The sequence below is a fragment of the Pseudophryne corroboree genome, chromosome 4 (assembly GCF_028390025.1).
Source record: "Pseudophryne corroboree isolate aPseCor3 chromosome 4, aPseCor3.hap2, whole genome shotgun sequence".
NCBI classification, from domain to species: domain Eukaryota; kingdom Metazoa; phylum Chordata; class Amphibia; order Anura; family Myobatrachidae; genus Pseudophryne; species Pseudophryne corroboree.
Window position 1 is genome coordinate 898,453,620 of NC_086447.1, and position 21,348 is coordinate 898,474,967.

At 48.6% G+C, this 21,348-nt stretch overlaps 1 protein-coding gene across 1 annotated transcript in view; it reads right to left on the bottom strand.

Moving 5' to 3' along the window:
* SUPT7L (SPT7 like, STAGA complex subunit gamma) overlaps positions 1-21,348 on the bottom strand; it is a 54,611-nt gene that overhangs the window by 30,410 nt on the left and 2,853 nt on the right. Inside the window, exons 3-4 of the mRNA XM_063918897.1 lie at positions 12,229-12,553; positions 1,831-2,059 (exon numbers count right to left, since the gene is read on the bottom strand). Of these exons, the coding sequence (XP_063774967.1) occupies positions 1,831-2,059; positions 12,229-12,553 (554 nt within the window). The remainder of the gene's footprint in view (positions 1-1,830; positions 2,060-12,228; positions 12,554-21,348) is intronic.

Sequence of the window (21,348 nt, forward strand, 5' to 3'; positions counted from 1 at the left end):
ACTAGGACGTCAGAGAAAATAAGATTTTACTCACCGGTAAATCTATTTCTCGTAGTCCGTAGTGGATGCTGGGCGCCCATCCCAAGTGCGGATTGTCTGCAATACTTGTATATAGTTATTGCCTAACTAAAGGGTTATTGTTGAGCCATCTGTTGAGAGGCTCAGTTGTATTTCATACTGTTAACTGGGTATAGTATCACGATTTATACGGTGTGATTAATGTGGCTGGTATGAGTCTTACCCGGGATTCAAAATCCTTCCTTATTGTGTCAGCTCTTCCGGGCACAGTATCCTAACTGAGGTCTGGAGGAGGGTCATAGTGGGAGGAGCCAGTGCACACCAGGTAGTCCTAAAGCTTTCTTTAGTTGTGCCCAGTCTCCTGCGGAGCCGCTATTCCCCATGGTCCTTACGGAGTCCCAGCATCCACTACGGACTACGAGAAATAGATTTACCGGTGAGTAAAATCTTATTTTTTCTGTTTCTTTACATGTACTTAGCCGGCGGATCGGCTTTTCAGGAACTGGCAGCATTTACATCGACTAAAAAGGACTGATTATTTGAATTGAACTGAGAGAAATATCCCATGCGCAGTTAATAACTGTGGTAAATATATATATATATATATATATAGAGAGAGAGAGAGAGAGAGAGAGAGAGATAGAAATATACTGTATTTCACACCCTGGAGAGGCAGATATATATGTGACAGAGGCCCAAATGTATTGCTGATCCTTAAAAAGTGATGAAGAGGAGATGGATGATGAAGAGTGATAAAGTACCAATCAGCTCCTAACTGTCATTTTCCAAACACAGCCTGGAACATGACAGTGAAGAGCTGGTTGGCTGGAAATGTATCACTCTTTTTCCATCTCCACTTTATCACTTTTCAAGTCTTAATACAATTGGGCCAGGGATCATCCTGCAAACTAATCGCGCCAAACCTGTGTGTCAACGTATTTGTGCATGGACTGCGCACACAGATCGCAAAGATGCGGGCACTTCCGCGAATGGATTGCATCCGGGCGCAAATAATCGCAATCGCGGCACATTCACACCTGCGACCTGCTCGCAAGTAAGATGAGCCCCGGCACACCTGTACTGTGCAACATGTAGAAATCTGGGTGAGGGGAAAAAAAAACTTCCAGGTTTTCAAGGTTAAGAAAAAAGGCATGGTGTATGCGATTCTAAATGTTAGTACATACTCTGAAAGTGCATGGCATACAGTTTACTTTTAGTTTGTTTTGAATATGATACGGTCATTTCTTGGCATATAGCAGCCATCAGTTCATTAATGGTTCTTGGTGGATGTTTGTAAACCTCAGCTGTCAGATGGCCTCGCTGGCTGTGTAGATGGCTTTCATGTAGCTGAAGAAGATGTTTTCCTCACAGTAACAAAGATTCTGCTAGTTAGAGACACATGACAGTGAGCTTGGTCAGGAAACTGCAGCGATAACGCCGCAAATGACCAGCCGAGAGATGCGAAACGCCAGAAATCGGCTACAAATGTCTATTACGAATTAGGGCACCGTCTGGGTGATAACATATTCACGAACCAATTTAAAATAAACTCTATTCCATGCACTTTTAGAATATGTATTAACATTCTGAATAGCATTTACCATGCCTTTTGTGTTAACCTTTAAAATCTGGGGGGGGGGGAGGGGGGGCTTCGGGAAGTGTTTGCCTCGTCCCGTACATCAAGGTTGCATGATGGTGAGGACACTTACAGAGCAGAACTTCTGGTCTGCATCAATGTTTTCTTTTTAGAAATGCTTTCAAAAGATAAAGACACTGCATGTTACATGTTGCAGAGTGGCGAGACCTCCTTACCAGGCTGAGGCGACGAATCGACTTCCATATTAGAGGAGAACCTCTCGCTCTGGGCCCCGAGGACGCCCACCGGCAGAGACTGATCCCCGGGTGCCAGGTCACCTTCCAGCTCCTCGCTGATGGGGAACGTGATATCGGTGACCTCTTTAATCTTCACTGGTTTTGTGTCCTCACATACCCGCTCAGGGTGGACGATCTTCTCGTACTCCTCAGACAGCTGCTTGCTGACCTGTGATCAGAGAGGGGATTATCAGGTGTCTGTCACTGGCTCCGCATAACACCATGCCAAGCCTCACTCACTCTACATAACCCCATGCCGAGCCTCACTCACTCTACATAACCCCACGCCGAGCCGCACTCACTCTACATATCACCATGCCAAGCCTCACTCACTCTGCATAACGCCACACTGTACATCACTCACTCTACATAACCCCTTGCCGAGCCTTACTCACTCTACATATCCCCACGCCGAGCCTCACTCACTCTACATAACCCCACGCCGAGCCTCACTCACTCTACATAACCCCACGTCGAGACTCACTCACTCTACATAACCCCACGCCGAGCCTCACTCACTCTACATAACCCCACGCCGAGCCTCACTCACTCTACATAACCCCACGCCGAGCCTTACTCACTCTACATAACCCCACACCGAGCCGCACTCACTCTACATAACCCCACGCCGAGCCTCACTCACTCTACATAACCCCACGCCGAGCCGCACTCACTCTACATATCACCATGCCAAGCCTCACTCACTCTGCATAACGACACACTGTACATCACTCACTCTACATAACCCCATGCCGAGGCTCACTCACTCTACATAACCCCACGCCGAGCCTCACTCACTCTACATAACCCCACGCCGAGCGTCACTCACTCTACATAACCCCACGCCGAGCCTCACTCACTCTACATAACAGAGCCTCGCTCACTCTGCATAATGTCACGCTGAGCCTCACTCACTCTGCATAACATAGAGCCTCGCTCACTCTGCATAACCTCACGCTGAGCCCCACTCACTCTGCATAATGCTACACCGAGCCTCACTCTGCATAACACCACACCAAGTCTCACTCACTCTGCATAACGCCAAGCAGAGCCTCACTCACTCTGCATAACACCACGCCTAGACACACTCTCTCTGCATAACGCCACGCAGAACCTCACTCACTCTGCATAACGCCACGCCTAGACCCACTCACTCTGCATAACCCCACGCTGAACCTTAATCTTCGCATCACCACGGTTAGGAACAAGCAGCTCACCTCTACCACAATCACTCAGTAAAAGACATGCAATAAACAGATTCATTGACACGGTCATAGATCTTTACATAATGATCTGCAAGAATTACTGTTCTCCTAGTACAGGGTTATAAAAGATAGATAGATAGATAGATAGATAGATAGATAGATAGATAGATAGATAAAGAACAGCGGCACTCCAGGATTTAATTGAAGGTAAAACTTGTATTTGTGATAAAAAGCAATCACATAAGGCCAATGTTTCGGAGCCCGTAGCCCCTTTGTCAACCATGACAAAGGGGCTACGGGCCCTGAAACGTTGGCCTTATGTGATTGCTTTTTATCACAACTACAAGTTTTACCTTTAATCAAATCCTGGAGTGCCGCTGTTCTTTCTTCTTTATTGGTGTATATATATATATATATATATATACACATATATACATACATACATATATACACACACTGATGTAGAGCAAAACACCTATGCGCAAAAAGGTTTAGGTGGATTAAGGGTAGCGAGGATCAGGATGGATAAAAATGGCCACTATACATGGGTGCAAGTGGAAATTCAGACGGGTCTCTTGGGTATCTGCAAAATGCGCATAAACTGTAGAAAGCAAATGCCGACTGTACATGCGTCGCACTGTTTATAAGACGGATCGACCAGTGCCTCGACGGACCTCTTTTACTTTGACATGGGCATTGCTGGGCGGTGGCCATACGCACAGTACGGATCTATCTCACGGCAGTGCCATGGGAGAATGGGCGTACAGGAATACTGTCGTGCTCATTGGCAGCGTGCGGACAGAGACAGGACGCTTGATGGGTCGTTGCCACCCAGCATTGTGTGGGGTTTAAGACCTAATACTAATGATGACCGCTGCGTACGTAAAAATATTGGGTGGACAGTCTTTCCACATGCAGACGCACAAGCAATTGGCACAGCTGGACTGATACCCACATTCTATAAGGCAGTAATAAGACTGTCGCAGTCACTCGGAACAGCTGCGCGTTAGGTTGGTAATGGTGCCTGATGGTCAAGCGATTACTGCTAAACATTTAATTTTGAAGTACAAATAGATCACCAGTGTTCATCCGGAATCAGCTTTTTAATGATTATTGAACCTTTAATAGGGATGGAAAAAAAGGATTTTAATACCTACCGGTAAATCCTTTTCTCTTAGTCCATAAGGGATATTTGGGGAAACTAGTACGATGGGGTATAGACGGGGTCCAAAGGAGCCAGTGCACTTTAAATTTCTTCATCTGGGTGTGCTGGCTCCTCCCCTCTAGGCCCCCTCCCACAGGGCAGTTATAGGTAAAAATGTGCCCGAAGGAGAAAGGACATACAGTATATGAGAGACGGAACATGAAAACAAAAGGTGGTGAGATTTACATACCAGCGCATCACTAACATACAACAATGGCTGGTAACAACAACAGCAACAGCTGAACAGGTAACTATAGAACAAGAACCTGCAGAAAGTCAACGCGCTGAGGCGGGCGCCCAATATCCCTTATGGACTACGAGAAAAGGATTTACCGGTAGGTATTAAAATCCTATTTTCTCTAGCATCCATAAGGGATATTGGGGGAAACTAGTACGATGTGGAAATGAAAAACAGATTAAACACCATGCGCTGCCAATGATGTGTGTGTAGCCGACCACTATCACTGGAACCTTTCACAAAAAATCCACAAATGATTAGTATACAAGAAATCGGAAAGTGATAGGCGCAAAACACATGCAAATAAGACCTTACATCTGATATAGATGAAATGAAAAAAGTCCCCTTGCAATCCTTTTAAGGAGTGTTTGTGGATGTCCTCTGTAACGTCCTCCAAAGTGTAGTCTCTTATCTCAAAACAAAAGACAAATCATAGGGCAGACCAATTTGGAAAACACGGGACAACAAATTTATTTCACAGAACACTCACAATATTTAAAAGAATACAAGGCATATATCCACAAGCAAAGGTGGGTATCAAAGGGTGCTGATAGCTGGAAAACGAATTACCCTCCCAAAAGGGACACTGGAGAGTCCGGACTTCTACAGCGTTTCGGAAGGAAAAAAGGTCATCCAAGGAAGACAGCTCCACCTCTCCACACCTGGTACCACTAGGTTGACGCGTTTCGGACACTGTGGTCCTTCATCAGAAGCACAGTGGTGATCTCTTAGAGAGGCATATTTATACCCCTAGACATCCTGTATAATTGGCCACACAAAAGTCTTTTTTCCCGCCAAACGCGGCGCTTCCAGCCGCGACCGGAAGTCGTCACTCCCGGAAGCGGAAGTGCGTGTGCGTTCCAGCGGAGAAGACAGGAAGTAGTTCATGCGTTCCATCTCCGGGAATTAGGCGGATCTTAATGTTATCAGTCAGATAATCTGATTTCTTGTCCTCCAATCATGTCAAAACATAAACCAAAACGTCCATATATAGTCCATCATAAAAATAGAAGATAGAAACAATAAAAAACTATTAAAATTCATAAAATGCAAGAGGAATAAAAATAATAAAATTCCAGACTTCAATTCAAACTCGCCATTAAGTCCTCCTGGGGTCAGTGTTTTCAAAGACTTCAAGAAAGTCCATAACTCTAACCCAGGGGCCATTAAGTCCTTCTGGGGATTACAAGCCATTTTACCATCTTGGAAAAATAAAGATGATGATGTGAGATTGGCGAGGGCAGAAATGAAGTGGATTCATACTTTGAAAACACTGACCCCAGGAGGACTTAATGGCGAGTTTGAATTGAAGTGGTTTCTATAATGTTTCTATAATCCTTTACTGCTATAAAATATGGAGTTACTTGCTGCTATTGATTTTGTCTGGAATTTTATTCTTTTTATTCCTCTTGCATTTTATGAATTTTAATAGTTTTTTATTGTTTCTATCTTCTATTTTTATGATGGACTATATATGGACGTTTTGGTTTATGTTTTAACATGATTGGAGGACAAGAAATCAGATTATCTGACTGATAACATTAAGATCCGCCTAATTCCCGGAGATGGAACGCATGAACTACTTCCTGTCTTCTCCGCTGGAACGATGGGGATGTCCCAAAGCTTCAGAACGGGCGGGAATGTGCGGAGACTGCTGCAGCACCGCCTGCCCAAACTGGGTATCCTCTTTGGCTAGGGCATCAAACTTGTAGAACTTCACAAAGGTGTTCTTCCCCGACCATGTAGCAGCTCGGCATAGTTGCAAGGTCGAGACTCCACAGGCAGCCGCCCAGGAAGAGCCCACTGATCTTGTAGAGTGGGCCTTCAGAGACTTAGGAACAGGTAAGGCTGCCAACACATAGGCCTGTTGGATAGTAAGCCTAATCCAGTGATGGCTAACCTTGACACTCCAGCTGTTGTTGAACTACACATCCCAGCATGCCCTGCTACAGTTTTGCTATTTGACCATGCTAAAACTGATGGCATGCTGGGATGTGTAGTTCAACAACAGCTGGAGTGTCAAGGTTAGCCATCACTGGCCTAATCCAACGAGCAATGGACTGCTTTGAAGCAGGGCAACCCTTTTTCTGCGCATCATAGAGCACGAACAAGGAATCCGTTTTTCTGACCTGGGCCGTGCGCTTGACATAGATCTTCAAGGCACGCACAGCATCCAATGCCACCGGAGGAGCAGAAGCGTCAATACTGGACGGAATTACAATAGGCTGATTCAGGTGAAACGTGGAGACAACCTTCGGCAGGAACTGCTGTCTAGTCCGGAGCTCCGCTCTGTCCTCGTAAAAGACCAAGTACGGACTTTTACACAATAAGGCCCCAATTCCAAGACACGTTGAGCAGAAGCCAGGGCCAGTAACATCACAGTCTTCTACGTGAGGTACTTGTCTTCTACCGTCATCAGAGTTTCAAACCAGGACTGTAGAAATTCCAACACTACAACCAAATCCCAGGGTGCCGTAGGCGGCACAAAGGGAGGTTGTATGTGGAGTACCCCTTGCAAGAAGGTGTGAACTTCTGGCAACACTGCCAATTTCTTCTGAAAGAAAATTGAGAGAACTGAAATCTGGACCTTAATGGAACCCAGACGTAAGCCCTTATCCACACTAGCCTGCAGGAAACGTCCCAAGTGAAACTCTGCAGGCAGATACGTGTGTTCCTCGCACCAAGAGACATATCTCCTCCAGATATGATGATAGTGTTTTGACGTCACAGGTTTCCTGGCCTGAACCATGGTTGCAATAACCTTCTTGGAAAGGCCCTTGTGAGCTAGGATATTCTGCTCAACCTCCATGCCGTCAAACGAAGTCGCCGTAGGTCTGGATAGACAAACGGTCCTTGTTGAAGAAGATCTCTTCTGAGTGGTAGAGGCCAAGGGTATTCGACGGACATGTCCAGAAGATCCGCGTACCACGTCCTTTGAGGCCAGTCCGGGGCACTTAGAATTGCCTGGACACCTTGATTCCTGATACGCTTTAGCACCCTTGGGAGCAATGGGATCGGAGGAAACAGGTAGACCAGCCGGTAAGGCCAAGGCGACGCCAGTGCGTCCACTACCTCGCCTGAGGGTCCCCGGTCCGTGAGCAATACCAGGGGAGTTTCTTGTTGAGACGAGAAGCCATCAAGTCTATTTGTGGGCAACCCCACCGGTCGATGATCTGCTGGAACACCAGATGGTGGAGCCCCCACTCACCCGGGTGGAGATCGTGATGACTCAGGAGATCCGCCTCCCAGTTGTCCACACCCAGAATGAAGATTGCTGACATGACACTTGCATTCCTTTCCGCCCAAAGGAGTATCTTTGACACCTCTCGCATGCAGGCTCTACTTTTTGTCCCTCCTTGTCGATTGATATACGCCACCACTGTGGCGTTGTCCGACTGTACCTGGATCGCTTGATCTTTGAGCAGAGGAGATGCCTGACGCAGAGCATTGTAGATAGCCGAAGTTCCAGAATGTTGATTGGAAGGAGGCTTTCGTGGGCTGACCACCTACCCTGGAACTGTGCCCCTTGGGTGACAGCTCCCCATCCTCTCAGACTCGCATCCGTCATGAGGAGGGTCCAATCCTGAATCCCGAAATTCTTGCCCTCCAGGAGATTGGAGGACTGTAGCCACCACAGAAGGGAAATCCTGGCCTGAGGTGACAGCTCAATCATGAGGTGCATCTGGAGATGCGATCCAGACCACTTGCTCAGGAGATGCAACTGAAACATTCTGGCATGGAACCTCCCATACTGGATCGCCTCTTATGAGGCAACCATCTTTCTTAACAATCTGATGCAAAGATGTACGGACATTCGAGTGGGTCAGAGCACCATGCGGACAATCTCCTGAAGTGTTTTTGCCTTGTCCTCTGGTAGAAACACCTTCTGGGCCACAGTATCCAGCAACATCCCCATGAACAGGAGCCTCTGAGTTGACTCCAGGTGGGACAGAAGACGGATGGTGCGGTCGTTATGGAGCAACAAAAGCTCCCCGGATCTTGCCTTTATCAGAAGATCGTCCAGATAAGGGACCACATTGACCCCTTGGACCCGGAGTTGAAGCATCATCTTCGACATCATCTTCGTGAATAACCTTGGGGCTGTAGACAGGCCGAAGGGCAGTGCCTGGAATTGGAAGCAATCATCCAGCAGGGCAAACCGCAGGTATCCCTGATGAGGAGGCCAAATCGGAATATGGAGATAGGCATCCAAAGAGACCATAAATTCCTGTTCTTCCAGGCCCGCAATCACTGCTCGCAGGTATTCCATTTTGAACTTGAACACCCTCAAATAAGGATTCAAGGATTTCAGATTCAGAATGGGCCTGACCGAACCGTCCGGCTTCGGCACCACAAACAGGTTTGAGTAAAAGCCCTTGCCGCATTGCGGTAGTGGTACTGGAACAATGACGTGGGACTGGACCAACTTTCGGATAGCCTGTTGCAACGTAACTTGCATATCCGCCAAAGCTGGTAAGCTTGATTTGAAAAATCGTTGGGGGCATTGTGGGAGTACTGTCAAACTCCAGCTTGTAGCCCTGAGAAACGAGCTCTCTGACCCAGGCATCCTGGCAGGAGGTCTCCCAGACGCTGCTGAAGTGACGCAGTCGGGCTCCCACCTCGAGGTGGGTGGGCACCGTCATGCTGAGGCCTTACTGGAAGCAGTACTGGTGGACTGTTCCTGAGAACTGGTACTTGCAGGTTTTCTGGACTTACCTCAGGTGCCTCTAGCCGCATTGGAGGCACCTCTGACCTTTGATCGAAATGTGCGAGACCGAAAGGACTGGACAGACGGACCCGGATAGTAGCGTCCCAGATGGGAGAAACGTGGATTTCCCAGCCGTAACTTTGGAAATCCATGCATCGAGTTCAACCCCAAAAAGCCATTCCCCAGAAAAGGGGAGGGATTCCACATTACGTTTGGATGCTGCGTTCGCAATCCACTGACGCAACCACAAGGCCCTGCACGCCGACACTGCCATGGCAGACGTCCGAGCATTAATGTTCCTTGAGGGAATCACAGAGGACACAGGTAGTGTCCTGAATGTGCTTCAGGAGGGTTACCGTAGTAACTAAGGTCATACCCCCCGAAAGGCCCCCCTGAATTTGTGTGGCCCAAGAATGAATATCATGGGTCATCCAGAAACCCGCAATGACCGGTCTTTGTGAAAGGCCGGCTGCAGTGTATATAAATTTTAGGGTAATCTCTACCTTTCGATCCCCAGGATCCTTCATAGTAAAGAAGCCCGGGACAGGCAGCACCGCATTCTTAGACGAGAGACTGAGACATCCACCCCAGGGGGTTCCTCCCAAAATTTTCTACCTTGAGGAGCAAATGGGAAAGTACGCAAAAATTTTTTGGACACTTGCAATTTTTTGTCTGGATTTTTGCAGGCCTGTTTGAATAAGTCATCTAACTCTGGAGAATCAGGGAAAGTGACATTGGGCTTGTTTTGGACAAAGAAAAACGACCGCTGTGTTGCAGCGTCCTCTAGAGGGAGCTTTAACACGTCCCTTATAGCCAAAATGAGGGGTTCAATACCCTGAGTATATCGGGATCCCCACTAATGGGATCCAGGTCATCCCCATCATCTGAATCTGATAGCAGAGCAGGTAAACCACGCTTCTGTGGACCTGCATGAGAGAGGAGCGGGCTCTGCATCTGCCCTATCAGTCTTCTGCACATTAGCAGTGAGCTGGGAAGATTTATCTGACATCATAGTCTTAAGAGACCCTAACCAGTGGGGCTCTGGACCCTCTCCTGCAGCCCCTTCACTGATTTGTGAAGATTGACTGCATTGTTCACAGGAAACAGAATCAGATGATAATAGAGAGAATCTGGTGTGACATACACTGCACAGCTTGTGTTTACCCAAATTTCACAGTAAGCACAATAACATACACACAGACAGTGATACTGCAAGCCTGCCCTACTGTATGTGAGAGGAGACACAGAGAGAAGGACACCAGCACACCCTGAGCTGTACAGCCCCAGTGAGGCTGTCGGCTTTCCAAACACAGTAAACACTAACAATTTAGGTCCTACAGAGGATCAGGACAGTGTACACAAGCGGCTCTCCCCCTTTGCTACACCCTGTACTAGTTTTTCTAGCGTGTCTTGTGAGGCAGGAGGCGCTGTGTGTGCTGTAGATGGCTGCAGTAAGTAGAGGAAGGCGCCAAAATGCCTCAGGTCCCGCTCTGAGTTAGCACCGCCCCCTCTAATGGCGCCGGAGCTATAATGAATATTTATACTGGCAGAGTCTCCTTCATAGCGTAAAACATCACACAAGTGGTAGTCAAGCTCTTTTGTGCCAGTTCTACACGGGGATCTTAGCGAGACCCCCTCAGGACGGTCCCGTACGCCGCGCCCGTGGTCAGCCGCACTTTGTACCGGGGGACCCCCCACCGATGTCACCTTCAGGCAGCGTTAGGGGTGTGCGGCGTGCTGCGGCTGTGACAGCCAAGGCGCAGTGCCCCACTGAACAACCCCTCAGGATGGTGGTCCTGCAGCGGGGAAGCGGCTCTGCACCTCGTAAGGCCGGTGACCGCCACCCCCCTCCTAACTCCCACGGCGCAGGTATGCTGTTGCCCTGACAGCATACCGATAATAATAAAAGTTTAAAAGAAAATTGAAGAAAACTCTCAGAAGCTGCAGAGATGTGCATCCTCTCCTGAGGGCACTTTTTTCTAAACTGGCTGTGGGAGGGGGCATAGAGGGGAGGAGCCAGCACACCCAATAGAAGAAATTTAAAGTGCACTGGCTCCTTTGGACCCCGTCCATACCCCATCGTACTAGTTTCCCCCAATATCATTTATGGATGCTAGAGAAATCCTGTTCTGCTCTCTGTAACACAATCTCTATTCTCCCGTCTACGTTTACTGATCCTGACAAACCCAACGAAGCAAGGTCCTGAAAGTGAGAGTTTACTGCATGGAAATGTAATACTTCCAAACCGCTGACCACTATCATCGGCGGCTCCCACCTCAACAACCGGGTACTATCATTCGCAGCATCTGGAACTTTTAAATCCAGCGACACATGCCTGATCTAAGGTTCTGATTCATGTTTGTAAGTAAAGCAAAAGAGCAAGTAACTTTCTGTCCGGGCTTTTGCATGTAGCCCACATACGTTAGACAGCTTATACTACAATTTGGATTTTCAGTTTGAACACACCCCATCCAAATCTAATCTCTCTGCACGTTACATCTGCCCCACCTGCAGTGCAGCATGGTTTGGCCCAAATGCTTGCTTTTATGCTTTGCTTGCAAATATGAATGAGGTCCTTGGACCAGTTATAAAATAAACCAGAACCCCTCTCATTCTATGACCCTTGAAGTCAAAGTGTTCTGGACTGCTAATCCCCAAAAAAGACCTTCGCTTAGGGGCCACATCTCCCTTTGTCCATCTGGCCAGGGAATAGATAAGGCCTCTATGGGAGGTTATGAAAATCAGTTATGAAGATGTCCAGGGATCCACTTCTAAGAAACTTTGCTGTCCCCAAACTCCCTCCCCCCCTCCCCCATCTGCCTAGAGACAAGGGTATGTGTGTACCTAGGAGTGTGTTACATATCATAGTTGATGTTCCTGAACCCATTACTGAAGTAAAAATTGATTTTTTGTGTGGTCTTTTTTTTGTGCGGGGCTGGTGCTGTATTACTTAGCCCCGCCCTCTGCGCGTTCAGTTGCTCACCTGCAGCATAAACGTATGGTAATCTTTAATCCGATGCTGCCAGAATTTCTGGAGAGACAAGACGCTGCCTATTCCCATCTCGTGGAAGACCTGCTCCATGACATCTGGGAACGGGGTATGGCCCAGCCTGGCTTCTCGGTCCACGTTGAACCTCAGCATCTTGGTGAATTTGAGGCAGTACTCGTGGGCGATATCAGTCAGAGTCTCTAAGACACTCTCGTTGGCAGTCTCGAATCCAGCATGGGCAAGGATGGTGGCCACAGAGTGGTACATCTGCTTGCGGCACGCGTTGTAGCTGAGTTCTATCACCGGTTCGCCTTTCCCACTAAAGAATAAAAAGAAGGGTGGGTCACCAAAACCAGAATGGACACAAAAAGCAGATAAATATTTTATCGTTTGGTAACCCTTTCCTTGCTACTGTCCCTACATCCCCAACAATTCTTCTGCCTATCCCATAACTAAAAATTCAGTTTACGGTGGAGTCCATCTCCCACGCAACCCCAAGTCTTCCCCAGTGTCTGTGATGGATCAGATATGCTGCCCTGCCTTTAGAAGTCTTCCCCATTGTCTGTGATGGATCAGATATGCTGCCCTGTCTTTATAAGTCTTCCCTGGAGTCAGTGATGGTTCAGATATGCTGCCCTGCCTTTATAAGTCTTCCCTAGTGTCTGTCATGGATCAGATATGCTGCCCTGCCTTTATAAGTCTTCCCCAGTGTCTGTGATGGATCAGATATGCTGCCCTGTCTTTATAAGTCTTCCCCAGTGTATGTGATGGATCAGATATGCTGCCCTGCCTTTATAAGTCTTCCCCAACGTCTGTGATGGATCAGATATGCTGCCCTGCCTTTACACGTCTTCTCCAGTGTCTGTGTTACACGTCTTCTCCAGTGTCTGTGATGGATCAGATATGCTGCCCTGCCTTTATACGTCTTCCCCAGTGTCTGTGATGGATCAGATATGCTGCCCTGCCTTTATACGTCTTCTCCAGTGTCTGTGATGGATCAGATATGCTGCCCTGCCTTTATACGTCTTCCCCAGTGTCTGTGATGGATCAGATATGCTGCCCTGTCTTTATACGTCTTCCCCAGTGTCTGTGAAGGATCAGATATGCTGCCCTGCCTTTATAAGTCTTCCCCAGTGTCTGTGATGGATCAGATATGCTGCCCTGCCTTTATACGTCTTCCCCAGCGTCTGTGATGGATCAGATATGCTGCCCTGCCTTTATACGTCTTCCCCAGTGTCTGTGATGGATCAGATATGCTGCCCTGTCTTTATACGTCTTCCCCAGTGTCTGTGATGGATCAGATATGCTGCCCTGACTTTATACGTCTTCTCCAGTGTCTGTGATGGATCAGATATGCTGCCCTGTCTTTAGAAGTCTTCCCCAGTGTCTGTGAAGGATCAGATATGCTGCCCTGCCTTTATAAGTCTTCCCCAGTGTCTGTGATGGATCAGATATGCTGCCCTGCCTTTATACGTCTTCCCCAGTGTCTGTGATGGATCAGATATGCTGCCCTGCCTTTATACGTCTTCTCCAGTGTCTGTGATGGATCAGATATGCTGCCCTGTCTTTATAAGTCTTCTCCAGTGTCTGTGATGGATCAGATATGCTGCCCTGCCTTTATACGTCTTCCCCAGTGTCTCTGATGGATCAGATATGCTGCCCTGCCTTTATACGTCTTCCCCAGTGTCTGTGATGGATCAGATATGCTGCCCTGCCTTTATACGTCTTCTCCAGTGTCTGTGATGGATCAGATATGCTGCCCTGTCTTTAGAAGTCATCCCCAGTGTATGTGATGGATCAGATATGCTGCCCTGCCTTTAGAAGTCTTCTCCAGTGTCTGTGATGGATCAGATATGCTGGCCTGTCTTTATACGTCTTCCCCGGCGTCTGTGATGGATCAGATATGCTGCCCTGCCTTTATAAGTCTTCCCAAGCGTCTGTGATGGATCAGATATGCTGCCCTGCCTTTATACTTCTTCCCCAGCGTCTGTGATGGATCAGATATGCTGCCCTGCCTTTATAAGTCTTCCCAAGCGTCTGTGATGGATCAGATATGCTGCCCTGCCTTTATACGTTTTCCCCAGTGTCTGTGATGGATCAGATATGCTGCCCTGCCTTTAGAAGTCTTCCCCAGTGTCTGTGATGGATCAGATATGCTGCACTGCCTTTATAAGTCTTCCCAAGCGTCTGTGATGGATCAGATATGCTGCCCTGCCTTTATACGTCTTCCCCAGCGTCTGTGATGGATCAGATATGCTGCCCTGCCTTTATACGTCTTCCCCAGCGTCTGTGATGGATCAGATATGCTGCCCTGTCTTTATACGTCTTCCCCAGTGTCTGTGATGGATCAGATATGCTGCCCTGTCTTTATAATTCTTCTCCAGTGTCTGTGATGGATCAGATATGCTGCCCTGTCTTTATACGTCTTCCCCAGCGTCTGTGATGGATCAGATATGCTGCCCTGCCTTTATACGTCTTCTTCAGCGTCTGTGATGGATCAGATATGCTGCCCTGCCTTTATACGTCTTCTCCAGTGTCTGTGAAGGATCAGATATGCTGCCCTGCCTTTATACGTCTTCTCCAGTGTCTGTGATGGATCAGATATGCTGCCCTGCCTTTATACGTCTTCCCCAGTGTATGTGATGGATCAGATATGCTGCCCTGCCTTTATACGTCTTCTCCAGTGTCTGTGATGGATCAGATATGCTGCCCTGTCTTTAGAAGTCTTCTCTAGTGTCCTGTGAAGGATCAGATATGCTGCCCTGCCTTTAAGTCCCCAGTGTATGTGATGGATCAGATATGCTGCCCTGCCTTTAGAAGTCTTCTCCAGTGTCTGTGATGGATCAGATATGCTGGCCTGTCTTTATACGTCTTCCCCAGCGTCTGTGATGGATCAGATATGCTGCCCTGCCTTTATAAGTCTTCCCAAGCGTCTGTGATGGATCAGATATGCTGCCCTGTCTTTATACGTCTTCCCCAGCGTCTGTGATGGATCAGATATGCTGCCCTGTCTTTATAATTCTTCTCCAGTGTCTGTGATGGATCAGATATGCTGCCCTGCCTTTATACGTCTTCCCCAGCGTCTGTGATGGATCAGATATGCTGCCCTGTCTTTATACGTCTTCCCCAGCGTCTGTGAAGGATCAGATATGCTGCCCTGTCTTTATAATTCTTCTCCAGTGTATGTGATGGATCAGATATGCTGCCCTGTCTTTAGAAGTCTTCTCCAGTGTCTGTGATGGTTCAGATATGCTGCCCTGTCTTTATACGTCTTCCCCAGCGTCTGTGATGGATCAGATATGCTGCCCTGCCTTTAGAAGTCTTCTCCAGTGTCTGTGATGGATCAGATATGCTGCCCTGCCTTTAGAAGTCTTCTCCAGTGTCTGTGATGGTTCAGATATGCTGCCCTGTCTTTATACGTCTTCCCCAGCGTCTGTGATGGATCAGATATGCTGCCCTGCCTTTATAAGTCTTCTCCAGTGTCTGTGATGGTTCAGATATGCTGCCCTGTCTTTATACGTCTTCCCCAGCGTCTGTGATGGATCAGATATGCTGCCCTGCCTTTAGAAGTCTTCTCCAGTGTCTGTGATGGATCAGATATGCTGCCCTGCCTTTAGAAGTCTTCTCCAGTGTCTGGGATGGATCAGATATGCTGCCCTGCCTTTATACGTCTTCTCCAGTGTCTGTGATGGTTCAGATATGCTGCCCTGTCTTTATACGTCTTCTCCAGTGTCTGTGATGAATCAGATATGCTGCCGGGCCGAGCGCACTGGCGGTGGACACTGTGGCAGTACAGGCGATCCCACTAGATCACCAAGGCATGGGTGCAGGTCAGGTTTTCTCTTAAAACCATTTTAATAGTAGCCCACAGTACCCGGTGGTTTTGCCAGCAGGGGGATAAGGCTTAGACCTGAAGCCCCTCCCCCAGCCCCAGGGCGCCATTTCCCGCAAATGTTCCCACCCTGGAGCTGCATATCTGTCTCTTCCTCACTCCGTGTCAGTGTCTGGGCGCTATTTCTCTCAGCTCACAATTCCTGGGACTGCTTGGGCAAATCCTCCTGTGTAAAGCCGCCTGGTTGTCAGTGCTGTGACTTTACATGACACAAGTATTCTACCTGCCTATTAGACAGTGTTAGTTAAGAAAGAGTGCATTTAGTCAGGGTTTTCTAGTACAATTACCCTGTGATATACATCCAGTTCTTACTGTGCAGTGTTATATCTATTGACTACATAGCTATATAAGCTGGTCCAGTGCAGTATTATTGTTGGTAATAACCTCTGCATTGTATAACTGTGACTATATGTGTGTGCATTAGCTTGCTGAGTGGCTTCCATTTCGTGTCTCTCACTCAACTTGCTATCCCTATATTCTATAACCTGAGGGGGCTTGGTGCGTCAGGTTTTATAATAATATAGGATATTCACAAGATATACTCTGATACGTATTTTTCTCTGTGATTTTAGTCACCATATCTCTCCTATATCTCTTCTTGTGCTGACTACACTGCGCAGGGGTTTGGGTAAGAGGTATTGTGCTGCTGCCAATTGTACTGTGTTACCTGATACTGCAAGTTATATCATGTCTGCTTCTGAAGGTAACGGTTCTGGGGCGGAACACACTGCCGGTGTTGCTGAGGCCACAGATCCATATGAGGAGAATATAGAAGCTGTGGGCTCTGGTTCTGGGGGCTCCTTGCCCCCCAGTGGGACTGTGGCAACGGAGGTCTATAATGACCCACCATAGGCTGCTTTTTCCACGCTTCTGTATACGCTAGTTAATAAACTAATACCCCCTATGCCAGTGCAACCGTATGTGGTCCCTGCAGCTAATCCGCCGTGGGCGGACGATTTATCTGCTCAATTGAAGAAGTTGAACCAGTCCCTGACTACTAAAAAGTCTGACCCTCGCTCGCCTAAGTCCAAGGGGTCCTCTAAGCGAGTTCTTATCTCCTCACAATCCACTGCTGTCACTGACACCTCGTCTGATGAAGACGGCACTTACACTGACCCCACAGGTTCTGACTCAGATACGGCTGATGGGGAGGGTAGTTCACATGTGGATGTTCCTGATCTTTTGGAGGCTAGTAAATTAATTTTACAGATTACGGATGATCCCGAGCCATCCGTCCCTCCTAAGAAACCAGATAGGTTCAAACGTCAGAAGGTGGTTAAACAAGTTTTACCTCACTCTGACCACCTAGTGGATATAAGTCATGAACCCTGGGGAAACCCGGGTAAGAAGTTTGCGCCTCAAAAGAAGATGCTGGCTCGCTATCCCCTCGCGCCAGAGCTGTCTAAAAATTGGGAAACGCCTCCTCCAGTAGACTCACATGTGGCTAGGATGGTGGTTTCCTCAGCTCTACCTGTCACTACCGTCACATCTCTAAAAGAGCCTATGGATAAACGTGTGGAGGGTTGTCTGAAAGCGATTTACACCCTCACGGGTGCTGCACAAAAGCCACTATTGCAGCTACATGGGCTGCAGAGGCTATTGAAGCATGGGCCTTGGAGTTAGAAGCTGAAATCTCTTCTGACCATGCTAGACAATGCTTGTCATATATTGTCACAGCTTCTCGCTATATTAAAGAGGCGGCTTCTGATGCCGGTATCCTAGCAGCCAAGGCCTCTACTACATCAGTCCTGGCTCGCCGGATTTTGTGGCTGAGATCCTGGTCTGTGGATCTGGACTCTAGAAAAACCCTGGAGGTACTCCCTTTCAAGGGAGATATTCTGTATGGGGAGGACTTAAAATAAGATTGTGGCTGACTTGGCTACTGCCAAAACTGCCTGTCTGCCAAGTACCGCTTCTTCTGTGTCGAAGGCTAAAGGTACTTCCTTTCGCCCCTTTCGTCCTTCAGGTAAAGCAAAAGGTCAGGCGTACAACAAGCAGGCCCGCACTTCCAAACCTGGTAAGCCAAAACCCAAAAAAGCCTGGGCGGCCCGTCAGCCAGCTTCTAAGACTGATAAGCCTACCGCATGACGGGGCGGGCCTCCCCCTGGGGGATCCCAGGGTGGGGGTCCGGCTTCTAGGATATACCCAGGAATGGTTGAAGACCACTGCAGATGCCTGGGTACGGGAAGTCGTCACTAGAGGTTACGCCATAGCCTTCAAAAACCGACCCACTCATCGATTTTACCGGACAGACAAATGCAAACACTCTACATTCGGTGGTACAGACCCTCCTGGATACAGGAGTCGTAGTACAGGTGCCTCTTGCGCAGAGGGGCCGGGGGTAGTCTTCTCCGCTGTTTCTAGTCCCGAAACCGAATGGGTCCTCCCGGCCTATTCTCAACCTCAAGGCACTGAACAGGTTTGTGAAGGTTTCCAAGTTCCGTATGGAAACCCTTCGCTATATAGTTCTGGCCTTGGAACCTGGTGACTACATGGTCTCCCTGGACATACAGGATGCTTACCTGCATATTCCTATAGCAGCGTCACAACAGCAATACCTGAGGTTTGCGATTGGCAACCTCCATTACCAGTTTCGGGCGTTACCTTTTGGTTTAACTACGGCTCCGCGAGTCTTCACCAAAGTTATGGCGGTGATGACGGTGGTACTCCGCCGTCAAGGGGTCAGGACACTGCGTATCTGGACGACTTGTTAATCCTAACTTCGCCTACGTCATCTGGATATGACTGTCCAGTTTCTACAAGCCCACGGGTTGCTCATCAACTGGAAGAAATCCTCCCTGGTCCCTGCTCAGAGCATGGTGCACCTGGGAGCGCTATTGGACACTCACAACCAGAGGTTGTCCTAGTCTCAGGAGAAAGTCCTGAAGCTTCAGGACAGGATTCGTTGCTTCCTTTCTCGTCCGCAAGTGTCGATACATTCGGCGACGCAGGTGCTGGGCCTCATGGTATCGGCATTCGACATGGTGGAGTATGCTCAATTCCATTCTTGCCCCCTCCAGAAGCGGATTCTAGCCAAGTGGGACGGCCTGCCTCACCGGATCAGGTCTCACATGATCTCAGTGACTCCGGAGGTCCGTCTGTCGCTGCTCTGGTGGCTCCAGGACCGACAATTGTGCAGGGGCCGTCCATTCTGGATATCCAACTGGGTCCTGTTGACAACAGATGCCAGTCTAAGAGGTTGGGGCACAGCGCTAGAGCAACACTCCCTTCAGGGTCGGTGGACCAAGGAAGAATCTCTCCTCTCGATCAACATTCTGGAATTGCGGGCGGTCTTCAATGCGTTGAACCTGGCCCAGAATTTAATTCATAACCGTCCTGTTCAAGTACAGTCGGACAACGCCACCACAGTGGCTTACATAAATCATCAAGGCGGTACTCGAAGCCGCTTGGCGATGAAGGAAGTCTCACGGATTCATCAATGGGCGGAACGCCATCTACCGGCCATATTGGCAATATTCATTCTGGGAGTCCTGAATTGGGAAGCGGACTTTCTCAGTCGTCAGGACGTACATGCCGGCGAGTGGGGTCCCATCCAGAAGTGTTTCAACTCCTAGTGGAAAAGTGGGGCCTTCCAGACGTAGATCTGATGGCGTCTCGACACAATCACAAGGTATCGGTCTTCGGAGCAAGGACAAGGGATCCCCAAGCAGCATTCGTGGATGCGCTGGCGGTGCCGTGGAGGTTTCGGCTGCCGTACGTGTTCCCTCCTGTGTCACTCCTGCCCAGGGTAATTCGGAAGTTCAAGCAAGAAAAAGGAAATCTGCTTCTCATAGCTCCAGCGTGGCCCAGACGGCACTGGTTTTCAGAGCTGCAAGGCCTATCGTCAGGGCGTCCAATTCTACTTCCACAACGCCCAGACCTCCTCGTTCAGGACCCCTGTGTCTACCAGGACCTAGCCCGGCTGTCTTTGACGGCGTGGCTCTTGAAGCTTCCGTCTTAAGGGCTAAAGGGTTTTCTGAGGCGGTCATTCAAACTATGCTGCGGGCCCGGAAACCGGCTTCGGCTAGGATTTACTATAGGGTCTGGCATTCTTACTTCGTTTGGTGCGCATCTAACGATTATGACGCTTCCAAGTTTAGGATAGCCAAGTTGTTGGCTTTTCTTCAGCAAGGCCTGGACTTAGGCCTGCGTCTGGCCTCCCTCAAGGTTCAAATATCTGCCTTGTCGGTGTGGTTTCAGAGAAAAATTGCGACCTTACCTGATGTGCAAACCTTTACTCAGGGTGTGTTGCGTATCCAACCTCCCTATGTCCCGCCTATGGCTCCTTGGGACTTGTCGGTGGTTTTGGAGGCGCTACAAGAGTCTCCGTTTGAACCTCTTGGTTCAGCTGATCTTAAGTGGCTTTCCCTTAAGGTGGTGTTTCTGCTGGCTATTGCTTCCGCTAGAAGAGTGTCGGATTTGGGTGCCTTGTCCTGTAGTTCCCCATATCTGATATTTCACCGTGACCGGGCGGCTCTGATATTTCACCGTGACCGGGCGGTTCTTAGGACTCGTCCCGGATATTTACCTAAGGTGGTTTCTTCGTTCCACCTTAACCAGGAGATTGTGGTTCCGGCACTTGTTTCTCCTGATCTGTCTCCCAAAGAGTGGCCTTTGAATGTGGTACAGGCTCTCCGTATCTATGTGAAGAGAACTGCTTCTATTAGGAAATCTGATTCTCTCTTTGTGCTGTTTGGATTTCACAAACGGGGCTGGCCTGCTCACAAGCAAACTTTGGCCAGATGGATTAGAATGGTGATTGCACATGCTTATGTGAAGGCTGGTCTCTCAGCTCCTGCTCACATTACGGCCCATTCTACTCGGTCTGTGGGACCTTCTTGGGCGGCCCGCCGTGGTGCGACCCTTGAACAATTGTGCAAGGCGGCTACGTGGTCCTCCGTGAACACGTTCATAAGGTTCTATGCCTTCGATACTGCCGCTTCCCAGGATTCTTCCTTTGGACGCCGGGTTCTTGTGCCCGCTACAGTGCGTCCCCTCCCATAAGGAACTGCTTTAGGACATCCCCTATGTCTTTCCTTGTGGAGCCCAGTGTACCCCGCAGCAGAAAACTAGTTTTATGGTAAGAACTTACCTTTGTTAAAACTCTTTCTGCGAGGTACACTGGTCTCCACAAGGCGCCCACCCTGACGCACTTAGCTTCTTTGGGTTGGTATGGCATTAGCCGCTGACACTTCTCTTGTCGTGAGAGTGTGGTGTATGTG